A 25,622-nucleotide genomic window follows, 5' to 3' on the forward strand; every position below is an offset into this window, starting at 1 on the left:
TCTAAAGCAAACGCCGTCTAAAATAATGAACGACAGTCGATACTATTGCACCAAACTTCATGTTCGTGGAAGAAGTTCTCTAGTTGCAAAATTGAAATTTTGAACGGTTAATTCAATGTGTTGACTTTATAGCAGCCCAACATATAAAAGGACGAGTGAAGGCTTTTCATCAATGAAGAACTAGCAAATTTGCCAAAAACACAAAATTTTGAGTTATGAATGGAAGTTGATGATATCTATGTGAACAAGACTCCTCCCCGACATTCCAGAAATCATACATAAAAGTGCGCTTATTTGTCCTTCACTTCACAAGCCTGTCTCTGCATAGACAGGAACCCTTTCTCTGATATTTGAGAGGCGAAGCAAACCGATCACGACTTAACATAACTATCTCCCCTACTAGTATTGTGTATATGATGTATGATCGGCCCATATAAATGCTCGCACAAAACACATTGATAAGTAAACGAATAGGGTAATTCAAGAAGCGCTCAGCTTCCCGCAATCGTAACTCGCCATCTTGAGCCTCTGCCCGGCCAAGAAGCTGGCCAGTACTCTGTCCCTCAAGAAGTTCAATACCCTGCCATTGCTCTGTTCGATGTATCCCATCATGTAAGCTGTGCTTATGAGCTCAAATGCTCTCCATCTTCTCTCTTTGGCATAACTCTGCAAGCCCTTTTCAATCCTCTTGTACTCTTCTTCACTGCTCATGCCTTGCTTCTCCCTCAAGGCTTCGCCCAGGCATCTCGCTAGGACAACACCATCTTCCAGAGCTGCGCAGCCTCCCTGGCCAATGTCTGGCGTCATGGGGTGGAATGCGTCTCCAGCTATGCATACATTGGTTTTGCTTATGTTTCCCAACAGAATCTCCCATGGGGGTCGAAATCTCAGCGGTGACAGTACAATGTTATCCGGTTCTGTTTTCTTGATAACAGCTCTCATTTTGTCGGGTATTTTTCCGAGCTTGCCCAGCACGAATTGCTTCATCTTGGCCGGACTCTCTTCCATCTCTTCATCTGCATTAAGGAAAGTGACATTTTTTGCTTGTAGATAATATGAAAAGCAGAGTAAAAGAACTTAATAGTTTCCAAAAGCCCAACTCATATGGAATGAAGCACAGAAACTCACACTTGCTGGAAGAAGAAAAAGTGAAGAACCAATAAATAGACTTGTCATCGCAAGGGATGACACCAGATCTAACTCCTTCACCAATGTACCGGAAGGATTTAGGCTCGAAACCGTGACCGTGCTCGTAATACACACAGCCTCTGACGGCAGATCGGCCAACGAAAGCAGGTTTCTTGAAGCCTAGCCATGTTGCCACTGCGGAGTTCACTCCATCACACCCGATTAACACCTAGCATTTTCACATAGAGCATAACCATAAAGATAAGTTAAACCATAGATAACTTGTTCAGACAGGCAAGACAATTTTGCGCAGACAAAGGGGCTTCTCTCGAGCATAAAATATCTCTCTGTCACACTGAGTTGATTTTCCTAATTAGTGGTCATTATGATGCAATACCTTCGCCTTGAGAATTGACCCATCAGAAAGATGGACCAGCTTAAGGTAGCCCGATTCCTCGATCGACACAACCCTGGACGAATACCTTATAGTGCCGCTAGGAAGCTCATTCACAAGAGTTTCCAACAAGGTTCTCCTCTGCACGCAACGAATTTCATGGCCTCGTCTGCAATAGATACACAAAGTTAAAAAGACACACCATACATAACACAAACCATTAAAAAAGGAAATTAGGAGTCCTTCGAAATTTGCGCAAGAAACGTGAGGAATGGATCTGGTTTATTTGAATGGATAATTTCGCATGCAATTTTACGTAACATAAACTTTCATGAATTTAAACTACTTAACTGTGTCCCCGTGGCATCGAATTGTGTCTCAGCTGTAGAAAGGCCAGAAACTGTGGAAGTGGTCTGCAACCTAAATGAGAATCTCTCAAATATCAATTCAAATCAGGCACAGAGCTATGAGAAAAAGAACTAGATGTCGAATTAATATCATGGCAAATGTCATTTTCATCTAGAGTTGATGGATCTGTGTTGCATATCAGATGTCATATATAGGTGCTCCCTCAATTCTAGCGTGGGTCCTCAGCGATATCAGGACGTGTCTAATCCCTCTCCTATTGCATTCCTTCTTTAAAAACCTGAACAAAAGGCAAACTCTCTAGATGAAAACATCACCATCCACAGACACACTTCTAGCAACATGAGGTTTGGAAATTATTTTCGTCGATAACAAGCTCAAATTCTAAGGGACAGTTAGTATAAGCCATTTCATGATCATCTGAGAATGTTTCTCCATGATCATTCCAAATTGGAATGACGTGCCCGCCCTATACCCTTGATGAAGCCTCGGCGTGTGAAAAACAATAGGTCGTTAAGTAACCCGGTACGCCAAGCCAATCACTGAAAAGCTCATGTCTTCGTTTGTGCGTTCAATGTTATGTCGCACTATACATTCAAATTGGTATAACAACACTAGAAGTGTTAAAAGTTTGGTATGGTGCTCAGTTTAGTGCCAAAGTTTTTTTTGGATCGCTTAAGTGCCACTTGAAAAAATAATCACTTAAGATCCAACTCTAATTTGGGTTACCGAAAATCTGACGTAGCCTTATTTTATTAACTTCTCCTGCTTACATGACTTGCCCGCGTACCCAGTCTATCATGTATACCCCTAAACGACATCGTCTACATGTTTTGCCCCAAATATAAACCCTAATCGACCATTCAACTATTTTCCCAAATTCGAAACCCTAATTCAGTTTTCCCAAAAATTAACAGTTCATTGAGAGCAGTACCATGACGAGCAACTCAATTTCATTTCAACAATACGAAGGAGCTAAATATTACTGTTATTGCGGGCTACCAAGTCCAAGAAGAAGTTGAATATTCCCTCTGAGCCCTAACTTTTTCGGCCAATTGAGTGAGTGAGAGCGAGGATGACAAACATTGAGTGAGAGACGACATGCAAGCGAGCAAGGGACTCCGACCGACTGACGGTGACGGCAATTGAACAACAGTGAGAGGGAGGTAGAACGAAGCTAATTCACAGTGCGCCTATTTTGAGAGAAGCTCGTGCGATGTCGTTTTTTGGGCTAGACTTCGTGCGACGTCATTTAGGAAGTCCACGAAGACTCGTTTATAATATAAAAATGCCATGACAGAATTAACATTTTATTTTAAAAGTCACATAATATTTTTAGCCATAATTTCTTACTGAAGGCACTTAAGTGACTTAAGGGATTTTTTCTCCAATTTGACACTTAAGTGAAATGACACAAACTTTTGACACCAAAATGAGTATCGTACGAAACTTTTGATACTTTTAGTGTATTTATGCCCATACAAATTGCAGCCGAAATTATCAAATCACAGTAATCCTAAGAATAAGAAATATTATTATCTTAGCCACAGCAAGAGGAGGAGGATTTCATGAGTCACCCAAAAAGTTGGTTGTGCTGTGGACGGAGTGGTTCGCCGATCCCGACCGCGTCCAAGGCCCGCCAAGCATTTGTCCATGTTGTCAAGGCGAACCCCGTGGTTCTCAACCCATCAGACGACTCCAGAACCAAGCATCTAATGCTAAGCCTGCAACACACAACAGATTATCAGAACTCACTTGAATATCAGAGACATACGGACAAGCGTAAGGAGGGTGAGAATGAGAGAGAGCAGAGCAAGAAACTTTTAGAGAACAACTCTTTCAAGTTCTAACCGCTCCAGTTCCAGTACAATCACCTGTGAAGTCCTAAAGCTGTAGTGAGGCCTGCTATGCCAGCACCGACAATCACTATGTCTTCAACTGCTTCCATGAAACAACAGCTCTCTCTATCTCTTCCCTCTCTCTCTCTCTCTCTCTCTCTCTCTCGAGTGAGGTCTCTTATAAAGAAAGATAAGGAGGAGGCAAAGAAGATGAAGATAAACCTTCGAAAGATGATGACGGCATGCAACGACAAATAGGACACTAATGACGGAAGCCACTGCGTAAAAGCAGGTCCGAAAAAAATATAAAGACCGGTCAACAAGAAGGAAAGAAAAAGGGGCGCTCCCGTTTGGTAACGTGCCAAATAGTGAAAATTTACATTCTTTTGTTCCCGAAATAGTTTAGGACGCAAATGCGTTTAGTAAACTTTTTGTTCCTCGGCACATTTTGCAAAATTTGTGCCGAGAAACGATTTTGGAAGAGAAACAAGAAGTAAAAAGTTCTTCTTGTTTACACAATTTTGAGAATCAGTTTTTTTCTTTTTTTTTTTTTTTTCATTTCTTATTTTGTGTGTTGTTCTTCCTGTTTGGCCGAGCCGCCGTCCGCGCCGGTCTCCGTGCCGCAGAGCTCACCAGCCAGTGGCCGACGAGGGCGTCACGGCCCTCGCCGGCCCCGTGCGGAGGCGAGGGCCGGACCCTCGCCGCCCTGGGCGAGGCGGCCTCGCCCAGGATCGAGCGAGGCCGAGGCCTCGCCGCCGTCCGTCAGCGACGGCGAGTCGGCCTCGCCCAGACGGCGAGGGTCCGACCCTCGCCCTCGCCGGCGAGGGCGACCTCGCCTCCGCCGGCCGCCCGAGGTCCGTGATGCCCTCGCCCGGGCTGGGCATGGCCGGTCGCCGGCGACCGGCCATGGCCAAAGAAGAAAATGGGTAGAAAAAAAAAATTAAACAATTCAAAATATTATTAAAATATTATTTGGGAACAGAAATTTTGTGTAGTTACCAAACGCATTTATGTTCTTTTCTACTCTAGGAATAGAAATTTTGGACATTTATCAAACGCCTTTAAATACTCAGAAATTGTTTCCGGGCACAGAATCAAAAAAAATCATTTCTGTTCAGAAATAGCGCCCGGGCACAGAATGGTATTCATGCGCACCCTTAGAGAAAACATAGAAATGGGGAGAAAGAAAGGAAGGGATAAAGATTAAAGAAGAAGAAAGGGGAAAAAAACAGGAGGGACTCGCGTGTATTCTTGGACGCCTTGCCAAGCCGAATTTATTTTGATTTGAAATGCTCGATAAGTATTCAAGCCATTTGTTATTCTAATCGGAGTGGATTTTTGAATTATGACACAAATTCGAAATTAAGGCTCCGTTCATCTAACGAAAAATAATTACCGGGAAAATATTTTTAGGATTTTCTGATGTTCGTTTCACGGAAACTAAAGGTGCGTATGGTAACGTTTCTATTTCTGGGAACAATTTATTTTCAAAAATAGTTTTTTCTATTTCTATTTCTTGGAAGAGTTTCTGAGCAAAATAATGCGTTTGGTAACTGCACAAAATTTCTATTTCTGGAATAGAAAAAGAACAGAAATGCGTTTGGTAACTGCACAAAATTCCTATTCCCAATTTTTTGCATTCATTTCTATATCTTTTATTTAACTATAAGTACAAGTTATAAGTGAAAAAAACCAATAAGCATGATTTATCGGTTTGTCTAATCCTTTTTAGGGGTTTAAAACCCCTTTTAATTCCTCAACTAAGGAATCTTCAAAAATACCACTTGGGCACCTCAAAATTTTAAATTTCACTCAAAGTGGGTGGCCACAGGTATTATAAGCCATTATGTGAATTTTTTAATATTTTTTTGGGGTAAAATTTATTAAAATTTTTTACTTTCCCTAAATCTATTTCTTTTTATTTTTCCGAAAATTTTTTATGAAATTTTTTAATTTTTTCAATTTCGGAATTTTGCAAATATTTAAGGGTTTTCTGAGTTTTTATGATTTTTATGGATTTTCTGAGAATTTTTCTGATTTATATGAATTTTGGGAATTTTTTAATTTTCTAATTTTTTATGGGATTTTTCTGAAAGTTTTCTAATTTTTATGAATTTTCGGAATTTTTTAATTTATTCTAAGCCATTATGTGAATTTTTTATTTTTGCTTTTTTTTGGGGAAAAGTTTATTAAAAATTTTTACTTTCCCGAAATTTGTCTCTTTTTATTTTCCAGAAAGCTTTTTATGAATTTTTTTTAATTTTTTCAATTTCGGAATTTTGCAAATTCTTATGGGTTTTCTGAGTTTTTCTGATTTTTACGGATTTTCTGAGAATTTTTCTGATTTTTATGAATTTTTGGAATTTTTAAATTTTTTATAATTTAATTAATTTTTTATAATTTTTTTATTATTTCCGCCGAGAATGGACCGGACCAGTGCTTTGAGACGGTTTGCAGACGACGGAGGATGGAGGAGGAGCTGAGGTCGCGACTTGAGGACCGGACCTTTCTATTTCTATTTCTATTTCTATTTCTAGGAACAAAGAAGTAAATTTTTTCTACTTTTTATTTCTGCTCCAAATCTATTTCTTGGCCACTTTTCTATTCCAGGAAATAGAAAAATAAAATGCGTTACCAAACGAATTTCTGTTCTTTTTTGTTCCAGGGAATAGAAGAACAGAAAAATAGAGAAACAGAAGCGTTACCAAACGCACCCTAACTTTCCACGGAAAATATTTTCCTTCCTATGGACAAAAAGCCTTCACTTTTGAGGAAAAGGATTTCCTCTTTTCACCTTCTTCTTCTTCTTCTTCTTTCAACATTTTATTTTCAATATTTTCTTTTTCTTTTTTTTCCTTCTCCTTCCTCATACGGTCGTAGGCCACGGCGGTCGATGGCCAGACCCGGCTCAAGCCTCGCCACAAACAGGCGAGGCTCGAGCTCTCGTCGGCCTGTGGCGAGGCTCTGGCTCGCCTAATCCGGTGCGGGCGAGCTGGCCCAAGGCCGGTCGGGTGAGCTCGGGTCTCGCCAAATCTGGCGAGTTGGGCGAGGCGAGGTTGCCAGACGTCAGCGAGGCTCGAGCCTCGCCCAGCTCGCTGGATCTATTGGCCTCGCCCAAGCTTGCCCGACCGGCCTTGGGCAAGCTCGCCCGCGCCGGATCAGGCGAGCTGGAGCCTCGCCACAGGCCGGCGAGGCTTGACCTCACTGGAATCTGGCGAGCTCGAGCCTTGTTGGCCTGTGGTGAGGCTCAAGTTGGCCGATCGCCGACCGCCGCCGTGGCCGACGACCGACTGAGGAAGAAGAAGACGAAGGAAAAAAAAAAAGAAAAGAAAAAAGAAAAATATTTTTAATGACTTCCGGGAAAATTAAAAAATATTTTCCGAAACTTTTTCAGATTTCAGCTGAACACCGGAAAATTATGTCATTTTCCAAGAAAATGACTTTCGGGAAAATATTTTCCATAAACGTAACATTTTTCGCGAAACGAACGGAGCCTAAGTGATATTTAAATTGCGAGGTTGGATTTAGTAGCTGTTAAGTTGAGAAATTATAGAGGATTGATAGTTTAGGTTGTTGTGAAGATGTAGATTTTACAAAACTAAATTTAGGCTTACGGTTTGCCCGAAACAAATTTTCGAAGTCAAGCACGCTTGATGAACAGTACTCGACTAGCAGCTTTCGGGCCGAATTTTGTTGGTTGTTGGCTAAATTTTGGGTTGGCCAAGTTATGAGTCTTCTAGTACTTTGAAAGAGTCTTCTTTTGACTATAAGGTGGCTTAAAAGGGATTAAGTGGAGAGAGTTATTGCACGATAAAGTTTGTCTACGAGTGGCCGTTTGTCGTTCAAGTGGTTGTTCTTCGCATTGGCCGTTCTTGAGGTCTTTTATCAACCCGTAGTGAGCGCTTTAACTACGAAATAGCATAGTTTAGTCGAATCGTTATTTAAAGTAGTGTTTACTTCGTTATGGGTCGATTCTTGTTTAATTGATAGGATCACAATATCGTCAACTCATCTAGTTACATTGTTTGGTCTTAGACATTTCCAGATAAGCGATGCCATCTCTTCTTTGAATTTGTAAACTCATATTTTGAAAGTGAAAAAAATTAGACATATTATGAGCAAGGTGAGATTTTGTTCAAAGGCAAAAGTGATATTTATAGTATATTTGACACATAACTTCGGATTGGGCATTTGCAACCCTATTCATTAATTAACATAGTTTAAAAAGTTTTATGAAACTTTATTTGTTTAGATATTATTATTTTTATTTTGTGGTCTCATTCTTATTTTGGCCATTTCAAGTTTTAATTGGTATAAAATGTATTATTATTTCATTCAACTAAAGTTTACATTTATATTCAAGTTTTAATGGGCTCAAACCCATCTGAAATGGTGAAAAACATTTCCACTTTTCAAACCTAAAGCAAACGCAGTATCAAATTATGAATGACAGTTGATACCATTGCACCAAACTTCATGTTCGTGGGAGAAGTTCTCTAGTTGCAAAATTGAAATTTCGAATGGTTAATTTGATGTGTTGACTTTATAGCAACCCAACATATAAAAGGACGAGTTAAGGCTTTTCGTCAATGAAGAACTAGCAAATTTGCCAAAAACACAAAATCTTGAGTTATGAATGGTAGTTGATGATATTTATGTAAACAAGACTCCTCCATGACATTCCTGAAATCATACATAAAAGTGCCCTTATTTGTCCTTCACTTCACAAGCCTGTCTCTGCATAGACGGGAACCCTTTCTCTGATATTTGAGTGGCGAAGCAAACCGGGCCAAGCAAACCGATCACGACTTAACATAACTATCTCCCCTATTAGTATTCTGTATATGATGTATGATGAGGTCGGCCCGTATAAATGCTCGCACAAAACACCTTGATAAGTAAACAAATAGGGTAATTCAAGAAGCGCTCAGCTTCCCGCAATCGTAACTCGCCATCTTGAGCCTCTGCCGGGCCAAGAAGCTGGCCAGTATTCTGTCCCTCAAGAAGTTCAATACCCTGCCATTGCTCTGTTCGATGTATCCCATCATGTAAGCTGTGCTTATGAGCTCAAATGCTCTCCATCTTCTCTCTTTGGCATAACTCTGCAAGCCCTTTTCAATCCTCTTGTACTCTTCTTCACTGCTCATGCCTTGCTTCTCCCTCAAGGCTGCGCCCAGGCATCTCGCTAGGACGACGCCATCTTCCAGAGCCGCACAGCCTCCCTGGCCAATGTCTGGCGTCATGGGGTGGAATGCGTCTCCAGCTATGCATACATTGGTTTTGCTTATGTTTCCCAACAGAATCTCCCATGGGGGTCGAAATCTCAGCGGTGACAGTACAATGTTATCCGGTTCTGTTTTCTCGATAACAGCTCTCATTTTGTCGGGTATTTTTCCGAGCTTGCCCAGCACGAATTGCTTCATCTTGGCCGGACTCTCTTCCATCTCTTCATCTGCATTAAGGAAAGTGACATTTTTTGCTTGTAGATAATATGAAAAGCAGAGTAAAAGAATTTAATAGTTTCCAAAAGCCCAACTCATATGGAATGAAGCACAGAAACTCACCCTTGCTGGAAGAAGAAAAAGTGAAGAACCAGTAAATAGACTTGTCATCGCAAGGGATGACACCAGATCTAACTCCTTCACCAATGTACCGGAAGGATTTAGGCTCGAAACCGTGACCGTGCTCATAATACACACAGCCTCTGATGGCAGATCGGCCAACGAAAGCAGGTTTCTTGAAGCCTAGCCATGTTGCCACTGCGGAGTTCACTCCATCACACCCAATTAACACCTAGCATTTTCACATAGAGCATAAGCATAAAGATAAGTTAAACCATAGATATCTTGTTCAGACAGGCAAGAAAATTTTGCACAGACCCTTCTCTGGAGCATAAAATATCTCTCTGTCACACTAAGTTGATTTTCCTAATTAACGGTTATTATGATGCTATACCTTCGCCTTGAGAATTGACCCATCAGAAAGATGGACCAGCTTAAGGTAGCCCGACTCCTCGATCGACACAACCCTGGACGAATACCTTATAGTGCCGCTAGGAAGCTCCTTCACAAGAGTTTCCAACAAGGTTCTCCTCTGCACGCAACGAATTTCATGGCCTCGTCTGCAATAGATACACAAAGTTAAAAAGACACACCATACATAACACAAACCAATGAAAAAGGAAATTAGGAATCCACCGAAATTTGCGCAAGAAACGTGAGGAATGGATCTGGTTTTTTTTAATGGCTAATTTCACATGCAATTTTACATCACATAAATTTTCATGAATTTAAACTACTTAACTGTGTTCCTGTGGCATCGAATTGTCTCTCAGCTGAAGAAAGGCTAGAAACTGTGGAAGTGGTCTGCCACCTGAATGAGAATCTCTCAAATATCAATTCAAATCGGGCACAGAACCATGAGAAAAAGAACTAGCTGTGGAATTAATATCATGGTAAATATCATTTTCATCTAGAGTTGATGGATCTATGTTGCATATCAGATGTCATATAAAGGTGCTCACTCAATTCTAGCGTGGGTACTCAGCAATATCAGGATGTGTCCAATCCCTCTCCTGTTGCATTCCTTCTTTAGAAACCCGAACAAAAGGCAAACTCTCTAGATGAAAACATTACCATCCACAGACACTCACACTTCTAGGAACATGACGCGAGCTCAAATTCTAACGGACAGTCAGTATAATCCATTTCATGATCCTGTGAGAATGTTTCTCCCCGATCATTCCAAATTGGAATGACGTGTCGGCCCTATACCCTTGATGCAGGCTCAGCCGTGTGAAAAACAGTAGGTGGTCAAGTAACCCGGTAGGCCAAGCCAGTCACTAAAAGGCTAATATCTTCGTTTGTGGGTCCAATGTTATGTCACACTATACATTCAAATTGGTATAAGAATACTAGAAGTGTGAAAAGTTTCGTACGTCGCTCAATTTGGTGCCAAAAGATTTTTTCGGATCACTTTAGTGCTAACTCTGATTTGAGTCACTGGAGATCCAACGCTGCCATATTTATTAATTTCTCCAGCTTACGTGATTCACCCGCGTGCTCAATCATCATATATACCCCTAAACGACGTCATCTACATGTTTTGGCCTAAATATAAACCCTAATCGACCATTCAACCATTTTCCCAAATTCGAAACCCTAATTCAATTTTCCCCAAAAATTAATAGTTCAATCTTGCAAATTCAAATTCGTTTCAACAAAATGAAGAAGAAGCTAAATATTATTATTATTGTGGGCTACCGAGTCCAAGAAGAAGCTGAATATTCCCTCCAAGCCCGAACTTTTTCAGCCAATTGAGCGACTAAGAGAAGATGACAAACCTCAAGTGAGAGACGACATGCAAGCAAGTGAGGGATTGCGACCGAGCCGACGGCGACGGTGACTGAACGACAGTGAGAGGGTGGTAGAACAAAGCTTCACAGTGCGCCTATTTTGAGAGAAGCTCATGCGACGTCATTTTTGGGCTGGACTTCATGCCACGTAAACTCGTTTTTAATATAAAAATGCCATGTCAGATTAAACATTTTATTATAAAAGTCACATAATATTTTTTATCGGAATTTCTCGTCGAAGGCACTTCAGTGATTTTTTTTCTCCGATTTTGTACTTAAGTGAGATAGCAAAAACTTTTTGTACCAAAATGAGCGTCGTACACAACTTTTGACACTTCTAGTGTACTTATATCCATTCAAATTGCCATGGGAATTTTCAAATCACAGTGATCCTAAGAATAAGAAATATTATTATCTTAGCCACAGCAAGAGGAGGAGGATTTCATCAGTCACCCAAAAAGTTGGTTGTGCAGTGGACGGAGTGGTTCGCCGATCCCGACCGCGTCCAAGGCCCGCCAAGCATTTGTCCATGTTGCCAAGGCGAACCCCGTGGTTCTCAGCCCATCAGACGACTCCAGAACCAAGCTTCTAATGCCAAGCCTGCAACACACCACAGATCATCGACACTCACTTGTATATCAGAAACATGCGAACAAACATAAGGAGGGTGAGAATGAGAGAGAGCAGAACAAGAAACTTTTAGAGAACGACTCTTTTCAAGTTGTAACTGCTCCGATTGAAGTACAATCACCTGTGAAGTCCTAAAGCTGTAGTGAGGCCTGCTATGCCAGCACCGACAATCACTATGTCTTCAATTGCTTCCATTAATCAACAGCTCTCTCTACCTCTCTCTCCCCTCTCTCTCTCTCTCGATCAATCTCGAGTGAGGTCTCTTATAAAGAAAGATAAAAGAGGCAAAGACGACGAAGATAAACTTTAGGAAGATGATGACGGCATGCAACGACAAATAGGACACTAACGACGGAAGCCACTACGTAATCGCGGGTCCGCAAAAACAAAAACAAAAAAGGACCGGTCAACAAGAAGGAAAGAAGAAGGGACGCTTAGAGAAAAGAAAGAAATGGGGAGAAAGAAAAGAAGGGATTTTACGGAACTAGATTTAGGCTTACGGTGCATGCAACGACAAATAGGACACTAATGACGGAAGCCACTACGTAACAGCAGGTCCGTAAAAACAAAATAAAAAAAGAACCGGTCAACAAGAAGGAAAGAAGAAGGAACGCTTAGAGAAAAGAAAGAAATGGGAAGAAAGAAAAGAAGGGATTTTACAGAACTAGATTTAGGTTTACGTTTGCCCGAAAGAGATGTGAGATTTTATGTAACCACTTAAAATAGAGCCTGAAAAGATTTGAATTCAAGACCTCCGGCTCTGATACCATATGAGATTTTATGGATCACTGTCAACTATTCTAAAAACTTAAGCTGTGAGATGAATGCATGATTTTGTATTTAATTATTGTAACAACGAATTTTCGAAGTCGGGCGCGCTTGATGAACAATACTCGACAAGCAGCCTTCGAGCCAAATTTCGTCAGTTGCCGACTAAATTTTGGGTTGGCCAAGCTATGACTCTTCTAGTACTTTAAAAGAGTTTTTTTTTTAACTGTAAGGTTGCTTAAAAGGGATTTAGTGGAGAGAGTTATGGCATGATGAAGTTTGTCGCGCGAGTGGCCATTTGTCATGCAAATGGTTGTTCTTCGCATTAAAATTTGCCGCAGTCGCTGTTCTTGAGGTCTTTTATCGACCCGTAGTGAGCACTTTGACTACAAAATAGCATAGTTTAGTTGAGTCATTAGTTGAAGGAGTGTTTTACTTGATTTTGACATCGATTCTCGTTTAATTGATAGGATCACGATATCGCCAACTCTTGTAGCTACATTATTTGGTTTTGGACATTCCCAAATGAGCAATGCTATTTCTTTTTTGAATTTGTGAACTCATATTTTGAAAATGAAAAGAATTAGATTTATTATGAATAGAGTGCGATTTTGTTAAAAGGAAGAAGTGAAATTTATAGTATATTTGATACAAAACTTCGAATCGAGCATTTGCAACCCTATTTATTATTTAAAATGGTTTAAGAAGTTTTATGAAGCTTTATATGTTTAGATATTTTTTTTTGTGGTCTCATTCTTATTTGACCATTTCAAACTTATGTCATGTTTTAATTGGGATAAAATGTATTATTATTTCATCCAACTAAAATTTACATTTATATTCAAGTTTTAAATGGGCTCAAACCCATCTAAAATGGTGAAAAACATTTCCACTTTGCGAACTCTAAAGCAAATGCAGTATGAGATAACGAATGACAGTTGATACCATTGCACCAAACTTCATGTTCGTGTAAGAAGTTCTCTAGATGCAAAATTGGAATTTTGAATGGTTAATTCGATGTGTTGACTTTATAGCGGCCCAACATATAAAAGGACGAGTTAAGGCTTTTCGTCAATGAAAAACTAGCAAATTTGCCAAAAACACAAAATCTTGAGTTATAAATGGTGATATTTATGTGAACAAGACTCCTCCTTGACATTCCTGAAATCATACATAAAAATGCCCTTATGGGACTTTTTGTCCTTCACTTCACAAACCTGTCTCTGCATAGACAGGAACCCTTTCTCTGATATTTGAGAGGCAAAGCAAACCGATCACGACTTAACATACCTATCTCCCTTATTAGTGTTGTGTATATGATGTATGATGAGAACGGCCCATATAAATGCTCGCACAAAACACATTGATAAGTAAACAAATAGGGTAATTCAAGAAGCGCTCAGCTTCCCGCAATCGTAACTCGTCATCTTCAGCAGCTGCCCGGCCAAGAAGCTGGGCAGCACTCTGTCCCTCAAGAAGTTCAATACCCTGCCATTGCTCTGTTGGATGTATCCCACCATGTAAGCTGTGCTTATGAGCTCAAATGCTCTCCGTCTTCTCTCTTTGGCATAACTCTGCAAGCCCATCTCAATCCTCTTGTACTCTTCTTCACTGCCCATGCCTTGCTTCTCCCTCAAGGTTTCACCGAGGCATCTTGCTAGGACGACGCCATCTTCTAGAGCCGCACAGCCTCCCTGGCCAAGATCTGGCGTCATGGGGTGGAATGCGTCTCCGGCTACACAGACATTAGTTTTGCTTATGTTCCCCCACAGAATCTCCCATGGGGGTCGAAATCTCAGCGGTGACAGTATAATGTTATCCAGTTCTGTTTTCTCGAAAACAGCTCTCACGTTGTCGGGTATTTTTCCGAGCTTGCCCAGCACAAATTGCTTCATCTTGGCCGGACTCTCTTCCATCTCTTCATCTGCATTGACGAAAGTGACATTTTTTGCTTGTAGATAATATGAAAAGCAGAGTAAAAGAATTCAATAGTTTCCAAAAGCCCAACTCATATGGAATGAAGCACAGAAACTCACTCTTGCGGGAAGAAGAAAAAGTGAAGAACCAGTAAATAGACTTGTCATCGCAAGGGATGACACCAGATCTAACTCCTTCACCAAAGTATTGGAAGAATTTAGGCTCGAAACCATGACCGTGCTCGTAAAACACACAGCCCCTAATGGCAGATCGGCCAACGAAAGCAGGTTTTTTGAAGCCTAGCCATGTTGCCACTGCGGAGTTCACTCCATCACACCCAATTAACACCTAGCATTTTCACATAGAGCATAAGCATAAAGATAAGTTAAACCATAGATATCTTGTTCAGACAGGCAAGAAAATTTTGCACAGACAAAGGGGCTTCTCTCGAGCATAAAATATCTCTCTGTCACTCTAAGCAGATTTTCCTAATTAATGGTTATTATGATGCTATACCTTCGCCTTGAGAATTGACCCATCAGAAAGATGGACCAGCTTAAGGTAGCCCGATTCCTCGATCGACACAACCTTGGACGAATACCTTATAGTGCCGCTAGGAAGCTCATTCGCAAGAGTTTCCAACAAGGTTCTCCTCTGCACGCAACGAATTTCATGGCCTCGTCTGCAATTGATGCACAAAGTTAAAAGACACACCATACATAACACAAACCATTAAAAAAGGAAATTAGGAATCCGTTGAAATTTGCGTGAGAAACGTGAGCAATGGATGTGGTTTATTTGAATGGCTAGTTTCGCATGCAATTTTACGTCACATAGATTTTCATGAATTTAAACGACTTAACTGTGTCTCAGTGGCATCAAAATTTCTGTCAGCTGTAGAAAGTCCAGAAATTGTGGAAGTGGTCTGCAACCTGAACCAAAACCTCTCAAATATCAATTCAAATTGGGAACGGAGCGGTAAGAAAATGAACTAACTGTTGAATTAATATCATGGCAAATATCTTTTTCATCTAGAGTTGATGGATCTATGTTGCATATCAGATGTCATGTAAAGGTTCTCACTCAATTCTAGGGTGGGTACTCAGCAATATTGGGATATGTTTTATCCCACTCCTATTGCATTCCTTCTTGAAAACCCGAACAAAAGGAAAACTTTCTAGATGAAAACATCACCATCCACAGATACTTACACTTCCGATAACATGAGGCTTGGAAATCATTCTCATCGATAACAAGCTAAAATATTAACGGGCAGTCAGTATAGGCCATTTCAAGATCATGCGAGAATGTTTCTCCACGTTCATTCCAAATTAGAATGACGTGTCCGCCCTATAAACTTGATGCAGGCTCGGCCTTGTGAAAAACAATAGGTTGTCAAGTAACCCGGTAGGCCAACCAAATCACTAAAGAGCTCACATCTTCGTTTGCGGGTCCAATGTTATGTCGCACTATACATTCAAATTGCAATTGGAATTATCAAATCACAGTGATCCTAAGAATAAGAAATATATTCATCTTAGCCACAGCAAGAGGAGGATTTCATCAGTCACCCAAAAAGTTGGCAGTGCTGTGGACGGAGTGGTTCGCCGATCCCGACCGCGTCCAAGGCCCGCCAAGCATTTGTCCATGTTGTAAAGGCGAACCCGGTGGCTCTCAACCCATCAGACGACTCCAGAACCAAGCTTCTAATGCCACGCCTGCAACACACAACAGACTATCAGCACTCACTTGAATATCAGAGACATACGAATAAACATAAGGAGTGTTCGAAACAAACGCGGAAAAACAAATACAGAACACAAGGATTTACGTGGTTCGATCACAAGGTGATCTACGTCCACGGGCGAGACAAGATAAGATTCCATTATAATCAAAGAGAGTACAGTTTTCAGAAGTCGAAAAAACGACTTAACAAAACATCATGGCTCACAAATCTCTCCCAAAACGAAAATCTCTCTTAATCAATGAAAAAACCTAGCCGCAGTATAAATAGGCCTATCGGCCTAACCCTTCAAGTCACGAACTAAATCTCAATTTTTCTCCACTTTTGAGTCGCACAAAAAATATGTCATGTCGAGTCGAGTGATGAACCGGATCGAGTACATAAAATTCAAGATATATTTAACAAGGAGGGTGATAATGAGAAAGAGCAGAACAAGAAACTTTTAGAAAACAACTCCTTCAAGTTCTAACTGCTCCAATTCCAGAACAATTACCTGTGAAGTCCTAAAGCTGTAGTGAGGCCTGCTATGCCAGCACCGACAATCACTATGTCTTCAACTGCTTCCATAAATCAACAGCTTGATGTCTCTCTCTCTCTCTCTATCTCCTCTCTCTCTCTCGCTCTCTCTCTCTCTCTCGGGTGAGGTCTTTTATAAAGAAAGATAGGGAGGAGGCAAAGAGGATAAAGACAAACTGTAGAAAGATGATGACTGCATGCAACGACAAATGGGACGCCAATGACGTAAGGCACTACGCATATTGGTCTAGCAAATAGTAACTAGCGAATGTTACAAACCAAATGTGCTTTTTCTTGGTTTTTTTTTTAATATGCTCATTAGAAGTCCTAAAATTTATCACTAATATATAATTGAGTCATAAAGTTAACACATCAAACTTACTAATAGAAAATGCTGACGTGGCGCTGACGTAACTTATTTTAATATTGTTCTCTCTCCTATGCGGCAATGACGTGGTTAAAACGATATCATTTTAATCAAAATTTGATTTTGAATACTACTTTTATATAAATTAAATTTTAAAAAAAAGCTAAAATTAATTATAAAAAAAAGGAGGAGGACAGGCGGGGAGGGAGGGCTTGCCCTCCCCGCCGCCGCCGCCCCACCATTGCCGGGAGGGGCCGGCGAGGGTGGGGGGACGAAGGCGGGGGTCGCCGGGCCTCGGCCCTCGGCCAGGTCTGGGCGAGGGCCGACGACCCTCGTCCGATCTGGGGGAGGGCGCGCAGGCCCTCACCTGCCATCCCCCCACCCTCGTCGGCCCCTCCAGGCAATGGTGGGACGGTGGCGGCGGCAACGGCAGCGGCGGGGGGGAGGGCAAGCCCTCCCTCTCCGATTGTCCTCCTCCTCCCTTTTTTTTTATTTTATCTTATTTTTAAATTTAATTCAAATAAAATTAATATTAAAATAATGATTAAAAAAAGCCATGTCATTGCCACGTAGAATATAAAAAATAAAAAAAAGCCATTTCGGCATTTTCTCTTAGTCAAATTGGACGGTATTAACTTTAGGATTCGATTGAACCAATTTGACAAATTTTAGGATTCGATTACACTTTTTATAAGTTTTAGGACTCAATTATACTTTGATGATAAATTTTAGGACTTCTAGTGAAGATATTCCTTTTTTTCCTTTGTGATAATGACTAAGGCTTGTACTTGATTGAATTCAATACAATTGTCCGTCTAAACTAGTAACGCAATCAATTCCTATTTTGTCCGTCGCATCGCATTATTGAGGATCCCATTGGCACATTGTCATTTCAAGTGTTAGTTGGATACAAATGTTCATACCCGTGCATACTTGCACACATATCTTATTTTTAGGGAGAATTGTCCCTAAAATCCTAAGTCTATCATATGGACGCCGATTCAATTCTAAATTTTCCAATTTGATCAATTTAGTTAGCATCGGTCTACCTATGTGGCATAGTCGGAACAACCAGCTTCCAGTGATGACGTGGACGATTTTTGCAAATTTTTTGAAATTTTCTAAGTTTTTTCTTTCATTTTCCTTTTCTTTTCTCTTCTTTTTCTTTTTATTTTTATTTTCTATTTCCCTCCGCCGATCACCAGGGTCTCGACGATGGCCATGGGCCACAAGCGAGGGCGTTATGGTTCTCGCTGGCCAGTGCCGAGGCCCCGACAATGGGAAATAGGAAAAAATTGTAGAGAAAAGAAAATGGAAAAAAAAAATTTAAGAAAGTTAAAGAAATTACAAATTTCATCAACGGTAGCGCTGATCGTATCATATAGAATGGCCAACGCTGACTGAACCGTCATATCAGTAATATCCGACTAAAATTGGCCGAAATGACTACTATAAAAAATTGTCAACACATTTAGGATTATATTGGCTAAATTGAAAAGTTTCAGACTGAATTGGCGGCCGTATAATAGGTTTAAGACTTTTGTATAATTTTTCCCTTATTTTAATGTGGTTGTAAGTGAAGTATTTCAAAGATGTATAAAGTTAAAAAAAAATTCAAAAGTTGAAACTTGTGTTTTCATATACATTTAGAAACTACATTGACATGTATGATTTATACAGTCTAGAATCATTGTACCAAGTAATTTACCTTAATATTTATTATTTATGTTATGTTGCAAAACTTTTGTTATCGAGATATATAAGGAAGAGAATTCATACATATATCTCTATTGCAATGTTTTGAGGCGATACATACAAACAAAAAGAACAATGTTTCTCGGCATTTGATAAGTACACTGGAAGTCCTAAAACTTGTAATAAACGTGCAATCGAGTACTAAAACTTTCAAAAAGTACAATTGAGTCCTAAAATTTTTAAAAGTGCAACAACAGAAGTACTTGATTTGACCAATTTTACAAAAAATTTAGGACTTTATTGCATTTTTTTTAAAGTTTTAGAACCCAACTACATTTTCGTGATAAATTTTAGGACTTAATTGAACTTTTCGAAAGTTTTAAGGCTCAATTGCACTTTTATAACATGTTTTAGGATTTTCAATGCATTTATCCCTTTATTCTTTTTTTTATGTCATGAGAGAGGCAAAGCAAACCGATCACAACTTAACATAACTATCTCCCCTATTAGTATTCTGTATATGATGCATGATGAGGTCGGCCCGTATAAATGCTCGCACAGAACACATTGATAAGTAAACAAATAGGGTAATTCAAGAAGCGCTCAGCTTCCCGCAATCGTAACTCGCCATCTTGAGCCTCTGCCGGGCCAAGAAGCTGGCCAGTACTCTGTCCCTCAAGAAGTTCAATACCCTGCCATTGCTCTGTTCGATGTATCCCATCATGTAAGCTGTGCTTATGAGCTCAAATGCTCTCCATCTTCTCTCTTTGGCATAACTCTGCAAGCCCATCTCAATCCTCTTGTGCTCTTCTTCACTGCTCACGCCTTGCTTGTCGCTCAAGGCTTCGCCCAGGCATCTCGCTAGGACAATGCCATCTTCTAGAGCCGCACAGCCTCCCTGGCCGATGTCTGGCGTCATGGGGTGGAATGCGTCTCCGGCTACGCAGACATTGGTTTTGCTTATGTTTCCAAGCAGAATCTCCCACGGGGGTCGAAATATCAACGGCGACAATATTATGTTATCCAGTTCTGTTTTCTCGATAACAGCTCTCACGTTGTCCGGTGTTTTTCCAAGCTTTGCCAGCACGAATTGCTTCATCTTGGCCGGACTCTCTTCCATCTCTTCATCTGCATCAATGAAAGTGACATTGTTTGCTTGTAGATCATATGAAAAGCAGAGTAAAAGAATCTTATAGCTGCCAAAAGCCAACTCATATCGAAGGAAGTACAGAAACTCACTCTTGCTGGAAGAAGAAAAAGTGAAGAACCAATATATAGACTTGTCATTGCAAGCGACGACACCAGATCTAACTCCTTCAGCAATGTATTGGAAGAATTTAGGCTCGAAACCATGACCATGCTCATAATACACAGAGCCCCTGATGGCAGATCGGCCAACAAAAGCAGGCTTCTTGAAGCCTAGCCATTTTGCCACTGCTGAGTTCACTCCATCACACCCAATTAACACCTAGCATTTTCATATCGAGCATAAGCTTAAAGATTAGTTTTTTTATGTCAGAAGCTTAAAGATTAGTTAAACCATAGATATCTTGTTCAGACAAGCAAGCAAATTTTGCACAGACAAAGGGGCGTCTCTCGAGCATAAAATATCTCTCTGTCACTCTAAGCAGATTTCCTAATTATGGTAATTATGATGCCATACCTTCGCCTTGAGAATTGACCCATCAGAAAGATGGACCAGCTTAGGGTAGCCCAATTCCTCGATCAACACAACCTTGGAGGAATACCTTATAGTGCCGCTAGGAAGTTCTTTCTCAAGAGTTTCCAACAAGGTTTTCCTCTGCAAGCAACGAATTTCATGGACACGTCTGCAGTAGACGCACCAAGTTAAGAAGACATGCCATACATAAGGAAAACCATTAACAAAGGAAATTAGGAATCCATTTGAATTTTCGCGAGAAATGTGAGGAATGGATCTGTTTTAATTGAATGGCTAAGTCCGAATGCAATTTTAAGTCACGTCGATCTTCATGAATCCAAACGACTAACTGTGTCCTCGTGGCATCAGGTTGTCTATCAGCTGTAGAAAGTCCAGAAGCTCGGGAAGAGGTCACCAACCTGCACCAGAACCTCTCAAATATCAGTTGAAGTCGGGCACAGAGCCATGACAAAAAGAACCAGCTGTTGAATTGATATGATGGCAAGTTTCTTTTTCCATCTAAAGTTGATGTATTTATGTCGCAAATCAGATGTCATGTAACGTTGCTCGTGCACTCCTAGCATGGGTACTCTGCAATGTCAGGATTTGTCTAATCCCTCTCCTAATGCATTCCTTCTCTTAAACCCGGACAAAAGGCAAACTCTTAAGACGAAACATCACCATCCAAAGACACTCACTTTTCCGCGATCATGAGGCTTGGAAATGATTCTCATCAATAAAAGGCTCGAATCCTAAGGGACTTCGACCAAAAAAAAAATCCTTAGGGATAGTCAGTCTAAGCCATTTTATGATATTGTGTGAATGGTTTCTCCCTGATCACCCCCAAATTAGAATGACATGTCCACCCTATACCATCGGCACGGGCTCAGCCGTGTCAAAAACAATATGTGGTCAAGTAACCAGGTAGGTCAAGCCAATCATACAAAGCTATGTCTCCACATTTGAATTGTAATTGGAATAATGAATCACAGTAATTGTAAGAATAACAAATATATTCATCTTAGCCACAGCAAATGGAGGAGGATTTTCATCAGTTACCCAAAAAGTTGGTTGTGCTGTTGGCGGAGCGGTTCACCGATGCCGACCGCATCCAAGGCCCGCCAAGCATTTGTCCATGTCGTAAAGGCGAACCCTGTGGTTCTCAACCCGTCAGACGACTCCAAAACCAAGCTTTTAATGCCAAGCCTGCAACATACATAGTTATCAGCACTACCAACATGAAAGAGGGTGAGAATGGGACAGAGCAGAACAAGAAACTTTTAGAGAACAACTCTTTCAAGTTCCAACTACTCCACTTCCAGAACAATCACCTGTGAAGTCCTAAAGCTGTAGTGAGGCCTGCTATGCCCGCACCAACAATCACTATGTCTTCAACTGCTTCCATGAATCAACAGCTCTCTCTCTCTCTCTCTCTCTCTCTCTCTCTCTCTCTCTCTCTCTCTCTCTCTCTCTCTCTCTCTCTCGCGTGAGGTCTCTTATTAAGAAAGACGAAAGAGGCAAAGACAATGAAGACAAACTGCACAAAGATGAAGAATGCATGCAACGACAAATAGGACACTAATGACGGAAGTCACCATGGTGTATTGGTCTGTCAAATAGTAACTAGCGAATGTTAAAATAAGAATATTGCGTCTGTAGTTCTTGTTCTCACTCTATCCACTCCGGCTATAGGCTTATTCTTTCTAGTCTAATGTATTACTTGATGCCAAAATCAAATGTGCTTTTCTTTCCATCGTAACCATGACTAGTGCTTGTGCTCCACTGAATTCAATACAATCGTCTGTCTAAACTAGTAAGATAATTAGTTTTTATTCTGTCCATCGCGTCGCATTATTGCGGATTGCATTAGCACGTTATCGTTTGAAGTATTAGTTCGATATTAGGGTTCATGCCAGTACGATCTTGCGCCCATATTTTATTTTAGCGTGGTCGTAAAGGGTTTCAAAGATGTATAAGGTTGAAAACATTTCAAAAGTCGAAACTTGTGCTTTCATATACACTGGAAACTAAATTGATATCTATGATTTCTGTAGTCTGGTATCATTGAACCAAGAAAATCACCTTAAATTAATTTACTTATTATGCTATTCATATTATATAACTGTTAGAATATAAAAAATATTTATTTAAAATTTAATTAAACATGAAAGAATTATACATTTAATATTCTAAAAATTAGAGCCTGGAATCCAATATTCAGCTATGTTTATACATAGCTGAATAATACATATATAGAAGAGATAGATTGTAGTATAGAAAGATTACAGACATGTTGTAACATTGCATAGATTGTGAATTTCTATAGCAATCCATTAGATGTTGCAAAAAAAAATTTAACAATATATAAGGTAGAGAATTCATACATACATACATACATACATACATATATATATTGCAAAATATAGTAGGCGATACATAAAAACAAAATAAAAAATATGTTTATTTGTCTTCCATATTAAAAAGATTTCACACGTATTATTTTTTTTATGTCAACATATAAAAACTAAGTTGAGACATCACTGTGTAACATGAAAAGGCCACAACAAAGCATAGGAGTAAGCTCTGAACTCAAGAGGTGGTCAGCTTCCCGCAATCGAAGCTCGCTATTCTCAGCTGCTGGCTGGCGAAGAACCCGCCCAGTACTTTACTCCTTAGGAAGCTCAATATCTTGCCATTGCTTGTTTGGATGTATCCCACCATGTAGGCTGTACTTATGAGCTCAAATGCTCTCCATCTTCTCTCTTTGGCATAATTCTGCAGACCCATCTCAATCCTCTCGTCCTCTTCACTTCTAATGCCTTGCTTGTCCCTCAAGGCTTCACCGAGGCATCTTGCTAAGATGACCCCATCTTCTAGAGCCGAACAGCCTCCTTGGCCAATATCTGGTGTCATGGGGTGGAATGCATCCCCAGCTACACAAACGTTGCTTTTGCTAATGCGCCCCCATAAAATGTCCCATGGGTGTCTGAATCTGAGTGGAGCTAATGCCAAGTTTTCCAATTCTGTGTCGCGTATAACGGCTTTAAAGTTGTCAGCAACTTTTCCGAGCTTGCTCAGCACGAATTGCTTCAGCTTAGCCGGATTCTCTTCCATCTCTTCATCACAGAAAATGACATTATGCGCTTGTAGAAAGTATGTGGGATTGACAAGAAGAATTTAATATATGCCGATGCCGGCTCATATGAAGGAAAGGGGTTTTTCTTCAGCAGGAAAAAAATGCATATAAAAACTCACCCTGACTGGACATGGAAGTAGAAAAGGTGGCGAACCAATACATAATCTTATCATCGCAGGCGACAAAGCCAGATCTAAATCCTTCGCCAATTAACTGGAAAAGTTTGGGCTCGAAACCATGACCATTCTTGTAATATGCAAAGCCCCTGACGCCACATCGGCCAACGAAAGCAGGCGCCTTGAAGCCTAGCCATTTTGCCACTACCGAGTTCACTCCATCACACCCGATCAACACCTAGCATTTAGAGATAAAGTATTAGCAGAAAGGTCCGTTAAACCATAAGACATCGTTTTGCTTGCAAAAGCGAGCACATTTTCCGCAGACAAAGGGGCTGTTCTCAAGCATAGATATCTCACTGTCATTCTAAGTAAATCTTCCTAATTAACGGTAAATCGTGATGCAATACCTTTGCCTTGAGAATCGAACCATCAGAAAGATGGATAAGATTAAGGTTGCCTGATTGCTCAATCGAAACAACCTAATTGGAAGAAAACTTTATGGTGCCACTTGGAAGTTCTTTCACTAGAGTTTCCATCAAGATCTTCCTCTGCACACAACGAACTTCATGGTCTCTCCTGCAATATTGTACCCATTTACATAAGGGAAAGCATTGTGTTCATTTTTCCACATGAAATACAAGGGGTGTATCTAATTAATTGACCAGCTAATTTCGAGCTTAAATGAATTAACTGTGTTCCCATGGCACTGTATGGACTCTCTCCTGTAGAAAGTCCCGAAATTGTGGAAGTGGTCATCACCCTGCAACCAGAACATCTGATATGTCAATTGAACTTGCATGAACAGAGGCACGAACTAGATGTTGATAGAATAAGACAGAAAAGCTTTTCATTTGAAGTTCAGGCGTTTGTCCCATTTTTGTGTCATCATGCATCTTGTGCTCGTGCAATTACGTAGCATGGTGCTATGGAGAAATTACTAATTACATGCCTGAGTTTTATCTATGGTGACCACATTACACCTTCACATCAAATACCCTCGTGTCCTTATTTACCGAAAATGTCATTGTCCATAAGTGCCCATCCTCCGATCCTCAATTCTTACACACCCTAAATCCTCAAAACTACCTAAAAACTAAACCCCGCCCAAGCCCTACGAAAGATGCAGAAATGAGTTTGTAATGAGGGTGGGTTTTGCTTAGAGATATCTAAATATTATCTGCAACAATAGAGATATGTAAGTGGTCATTGGGTCAACAGTGAGGTTGATTTTCGGTGTCGCGGATGCTCACGAAATATTGGAATATGTGGCTTGTGTTTAAATACCACTAGCGACTCACCACGTCTCTTTGAACCGTCAAATCAGTTTTTGAATCGCTCTCCATGCTTGGTTAATTGTCGGAAAAATATCAGATTGTCAACTATCTCGGTAGACTAAACTAATCGCTCTATAATCGTGCTTTCTATTTTAGAGTTCAAAGTAATGTCTCACTGTTCATGCAAATTGCAGTTGGTTCTCTATTATATTAAAGTGAGCGTAGGAAATATAATCATATCAGCTACAGCAAGAGAAGGAAGTTGCTTAGTTACCCAAGGAGCCTGCTGTGCTGCCTACGAAGCGATTTTGCGATCCCGACCGCGTCCAAGGCCTTCCAAGCATTTGTCCATGTTGCTAACGCGAAACCCGTGATCCTCAAAGAATCATGGGATTCCAAGACCAAGCTCCTAATGCCTTGCCTGCAGCGCACATGGCATCATTCAGCAACACAATTCAAGCGGGAAAACATGTGAAGAAACATCCAGAGGGAAGCAAAAGGTGACTAAACAACTTTCTAGCAATCTCTTTTAAGTCTTGACTCCTTCATTGAAAATGCGATACCTATGAAGTCCTAGAGCAGTGGTAAGTCCTGCTATGCCGGCTCCAACGATCACTACGTCCGCAGCCATTTCCATGACACAGCACCTTGATTCGACTCTCTCTCTCTCTCTCTCTCTCTCTCTCTCTCTCTCTCTCTCTCTCTCTCTCTCTCTC

General features: G+C 40.5%; 5 protein-coding genes across 7 annotated transcripts; all 5 read right to left on the reverse strand.

The window, feature by feature from the left end:
- Positions 1 to 188: 188 nt before the first annotated feature.
- LOC115672905 (monooxygenase 2-like) lies at positions 189 to 11,971 on the reverse strand. Its single transcript, XM_056304951.1, has 7 exons — positions 11,832 to 11,971; positions 11,534 to 11,680; positions 10,030 to 10,098; positions 9,682 to 9,847; positions 9,291 to 9,519; positions 8,546 to 9,178; positions 189 to 396 (listed from the first exon to the last, which is right to left on the reverse strand). Exons 1-6 carry the CDS (start codon positions 11,903 to 11,905, stop codon positions 8,643 to 8,645), a joined length of 1,221 nt encoding a protein of 406 aa, XP_056160926.1. The 5' UTR covers positions 11,906 to 11,971; the 3' UTR covers positions 189 to 396; positions 8,546 to 8,642.
- Positions 433 to 3,897, reverse strand: LOC130135501 (monooxygenase 2-like). 2 transcript variants are annotated; one of them, XM_056304953.1, is made up of 6 exons: positions 3,763 to 3,897; positions 3,466 to 3,612; positions 1,874 to 1,942; positions 1,526 to 1,691; positions 1,129 to 1,357; positions 433 to 1,016 (listed from the first exon to the last, which is right to left on the reverse strand). In XM_056304953.1, exons 1-6 carry the CDS (start codon positions 3,834 to 3,836, stop codon positions 481 to 483), a joined length of 1,221 nt encoding a protein of 406 aa, XP_056160928.1. In that variant the 5' UTR covers positions 3,837 to 3,897; the 3' UTR covers positions 433 to 480. The 2 variants fall into 2 exon arrangements, with proteins under 2 accessions (XP_056160928.1, XP_056160929.1); XM_056304954.1 differs by lacking the exon at positions 1,874 to 1,942.
- Positions 11,972 to 13,588: 1,617 nt separating the features above from the next.
- On the reverse strand, positions 13,589 to 16,770 carry LOC130135440 (monooxygenase 2-like). The gene is made up of 6 exons (XM_056304723.1): positions 16,633 to 16,770; positions 15,967 to 16,113; positions 15,259 to 15,327; positions 14,912 to 15,077; positions 14,515 to 14,743; positions 13,589 to 14,402 (listed from the first exon to the last, which is right to left on the reverse strand). The coding sequence occupies exons 1-6, from the start codon at positions 16,704 to 16,706 to the stop codon at positions 13,867 to 13,869; spliced, it is 1,221 nt and encodes a 406-aa protein (XP_056160698.1). The 5' UTR covers positions 16,707 to 16,770; the 3' UTR covers positions 13,589 to 13,866.
- Positions 16,771 to 19,223: 2,453 nt separating this feature from the next.
- Positions 19,224 to 21,948, reverse strand: LOC115672906 (monooxygenase 2-like). Its single transcript, XM_030594902.2, has 6 exons — positions 21,709 to 21,948; positions 21,437 to 21,583; positions 20,728 to 20,796; positions 20,381 to 20,546; positions 19,957 to 20,185; positions 19,224 to 19,845 (listed from the first exon to the last, which is right to left on the reverse strand). The coding sequence occupies exons 1-6, from the start codon at positions 21,780 to 21,782 to the stop codon at positions 19,310 to 19,312; spliced, it is 1,221 nt and encodes a 406-aa protein (XP_030450762.1). The 5' UTR covers positions 21,783 to 21,948; the 3' UTR covers positions 19,224 to 19,309.
- Positions 21,949 to 22,816: 868 nt separating this feature from the next.
- LOC130134595 (monooxygenase 3-like) lies at positions 22,817 to 25,622 on the reverse strand. 2 transcript variants are annotated; one of them, XM_056304759.1, is made up of 6 exons: positions 25,470 to 25,622; positions 25,181 to 25,327; positions 24,324 to 24,392; positions 24,040 to 24,208; positions 23,633 to 23,867; positions 22,817 to 23,493 (listed from the first exon to the last, which is right to left on the reverse strand). In XM_056304759.1, the coding sequence occupies exons 5-6, from the start codon at positions 23,673 to 23,675 to the stop codon at positions 22,967 to 22,969; spliced, it is 570 nt and encodes a 189-aa protein (XP_056160734.1). In that variant the 5' UTR covers positions 23,676 to 23,867; positions 24,040 to 24,208; positions 24,324 to 24,392; positions 25,181 to 25,327; positions 25,470 to 25,622; the 3' UTR covers positions 22,817 to 22,966. The 2 variants fall into 2 exon arrangements, with proteins under 2 accessions (XP_056160734.1, XP_056160733.1); XM_056304758.1 differs by having other exon boundaries at positions 24,040 to 24,392.

Source organism: Syzygium oleosum, unplaced genomic scaffold (genome assembly GCF_021117445.2).
Source record: "Syzygium oleosum isolate NSW1041296 unplaced genomic scaffold, Sole_v2.1 Sole_v2.33, whole genome shotgun sequence".
Classification (NCBI taxonomy): Eukaryota; Viridiplantae; Streptophyta; class Magnoliopsida; order Myrtales; family Myrtaceae; genus Syzygium; species Syzygium oleosum.

Coding starts and splice junctions, on each gene's coding strand:
- LOC115672905 (XM_056304951.1), bottom strand. CDS start 11,905: ATGGAAGCAATTGAAGACATAGTGATTGTCGGTGCTGGCATAGCAGGC. Junction 11,681..11,831: donor ACAGCTTTAGGACTTCACAG/GTGATTGTACTT, acceptor GGTGTGTTGCAG/GCTTGGCATTAGAAGCTTGG. Junction 9,848..10,029: donor TTCGATGCCACAGGAACACA/GTTAAGTAGTTT, acceptor TATCTATTGCAG/ACGAGGCCATGAAATTCGTT.
- LOC115672906 (XM_030594902.2), bottom strand. CDS start 21,782: ATGGAAGCAGTTGAAGACATAGTGATTGTTGGTGCGGGCATAGCAGGC. Junction 20,547..20,727: donor CCTGATGCCACGAGGACACA/GTTAGTCGTTTG, acceptor CGTCTACTGCAG/ACGTGTCCATGAAATTCGTT. Junction 20,186..20,380: donor GGTCAATTCTCAAGGCGAAG/GTATGGCATCAT, acceptor TGAAAATGCTAG/GTGTTAATTGGGTGTGATGG.
- LOC130134595 (XM_056304759.1), bottom strand. CDS start 23,675: ATGTATTGGTTCGCCACCTTTTCTACTTCCATGTCCAGTCAGG. Junction 23,494..23,632: donor TACTTCCATGTCCAGTCAGG/GTGAGTTTTTAT, acceptor TCTGTGATGAAG/AGATGGAAGAGAATCCGGCT.
- LOC130135440 (XM_056304723.1), bottom strand. CDS start 16,706: ATGGAAGCAGTTGAAGACATAGTGATTGTCGGTGCTGGCATAGCAGGC. Junction 16,114..16,632: donor ACAGCTTTAGGACTTCACAG/GTAATTGTTCTG, acceptor TGTGTGTTGCAG/GCGTGGCATTAGAAGCTTGG. Junction 14,403..14,514: donor TTTTTCTTCTTCCCGCAAGA/GTGAGTTTCTGT, acceptor TCGTCAATGCAG/ATGAAGAGATGGAAGAGAGT.
- LOC130135501 (XM_056304953.1), bottom strand. CDS start 3,836: ATGGAAGCAGTTGAAGACATAGTGATTGTCGGTGCTGGCATAGCAGGC. Junction 1,943..3,465: donor CAGCACAACCAACTTTTTGG/GTGACTCATGAA, acceptor ATTCTCATTTAG/GTTGCAGACCACTTCCACAG. Junction 1,017..1,128: donor TTTTTCTTCTTCCAGCAAGT/GTGAGTTTCTGT, acceptor TCCTTAATGCAG/ATGAAGAGATGGAAGAGAGT.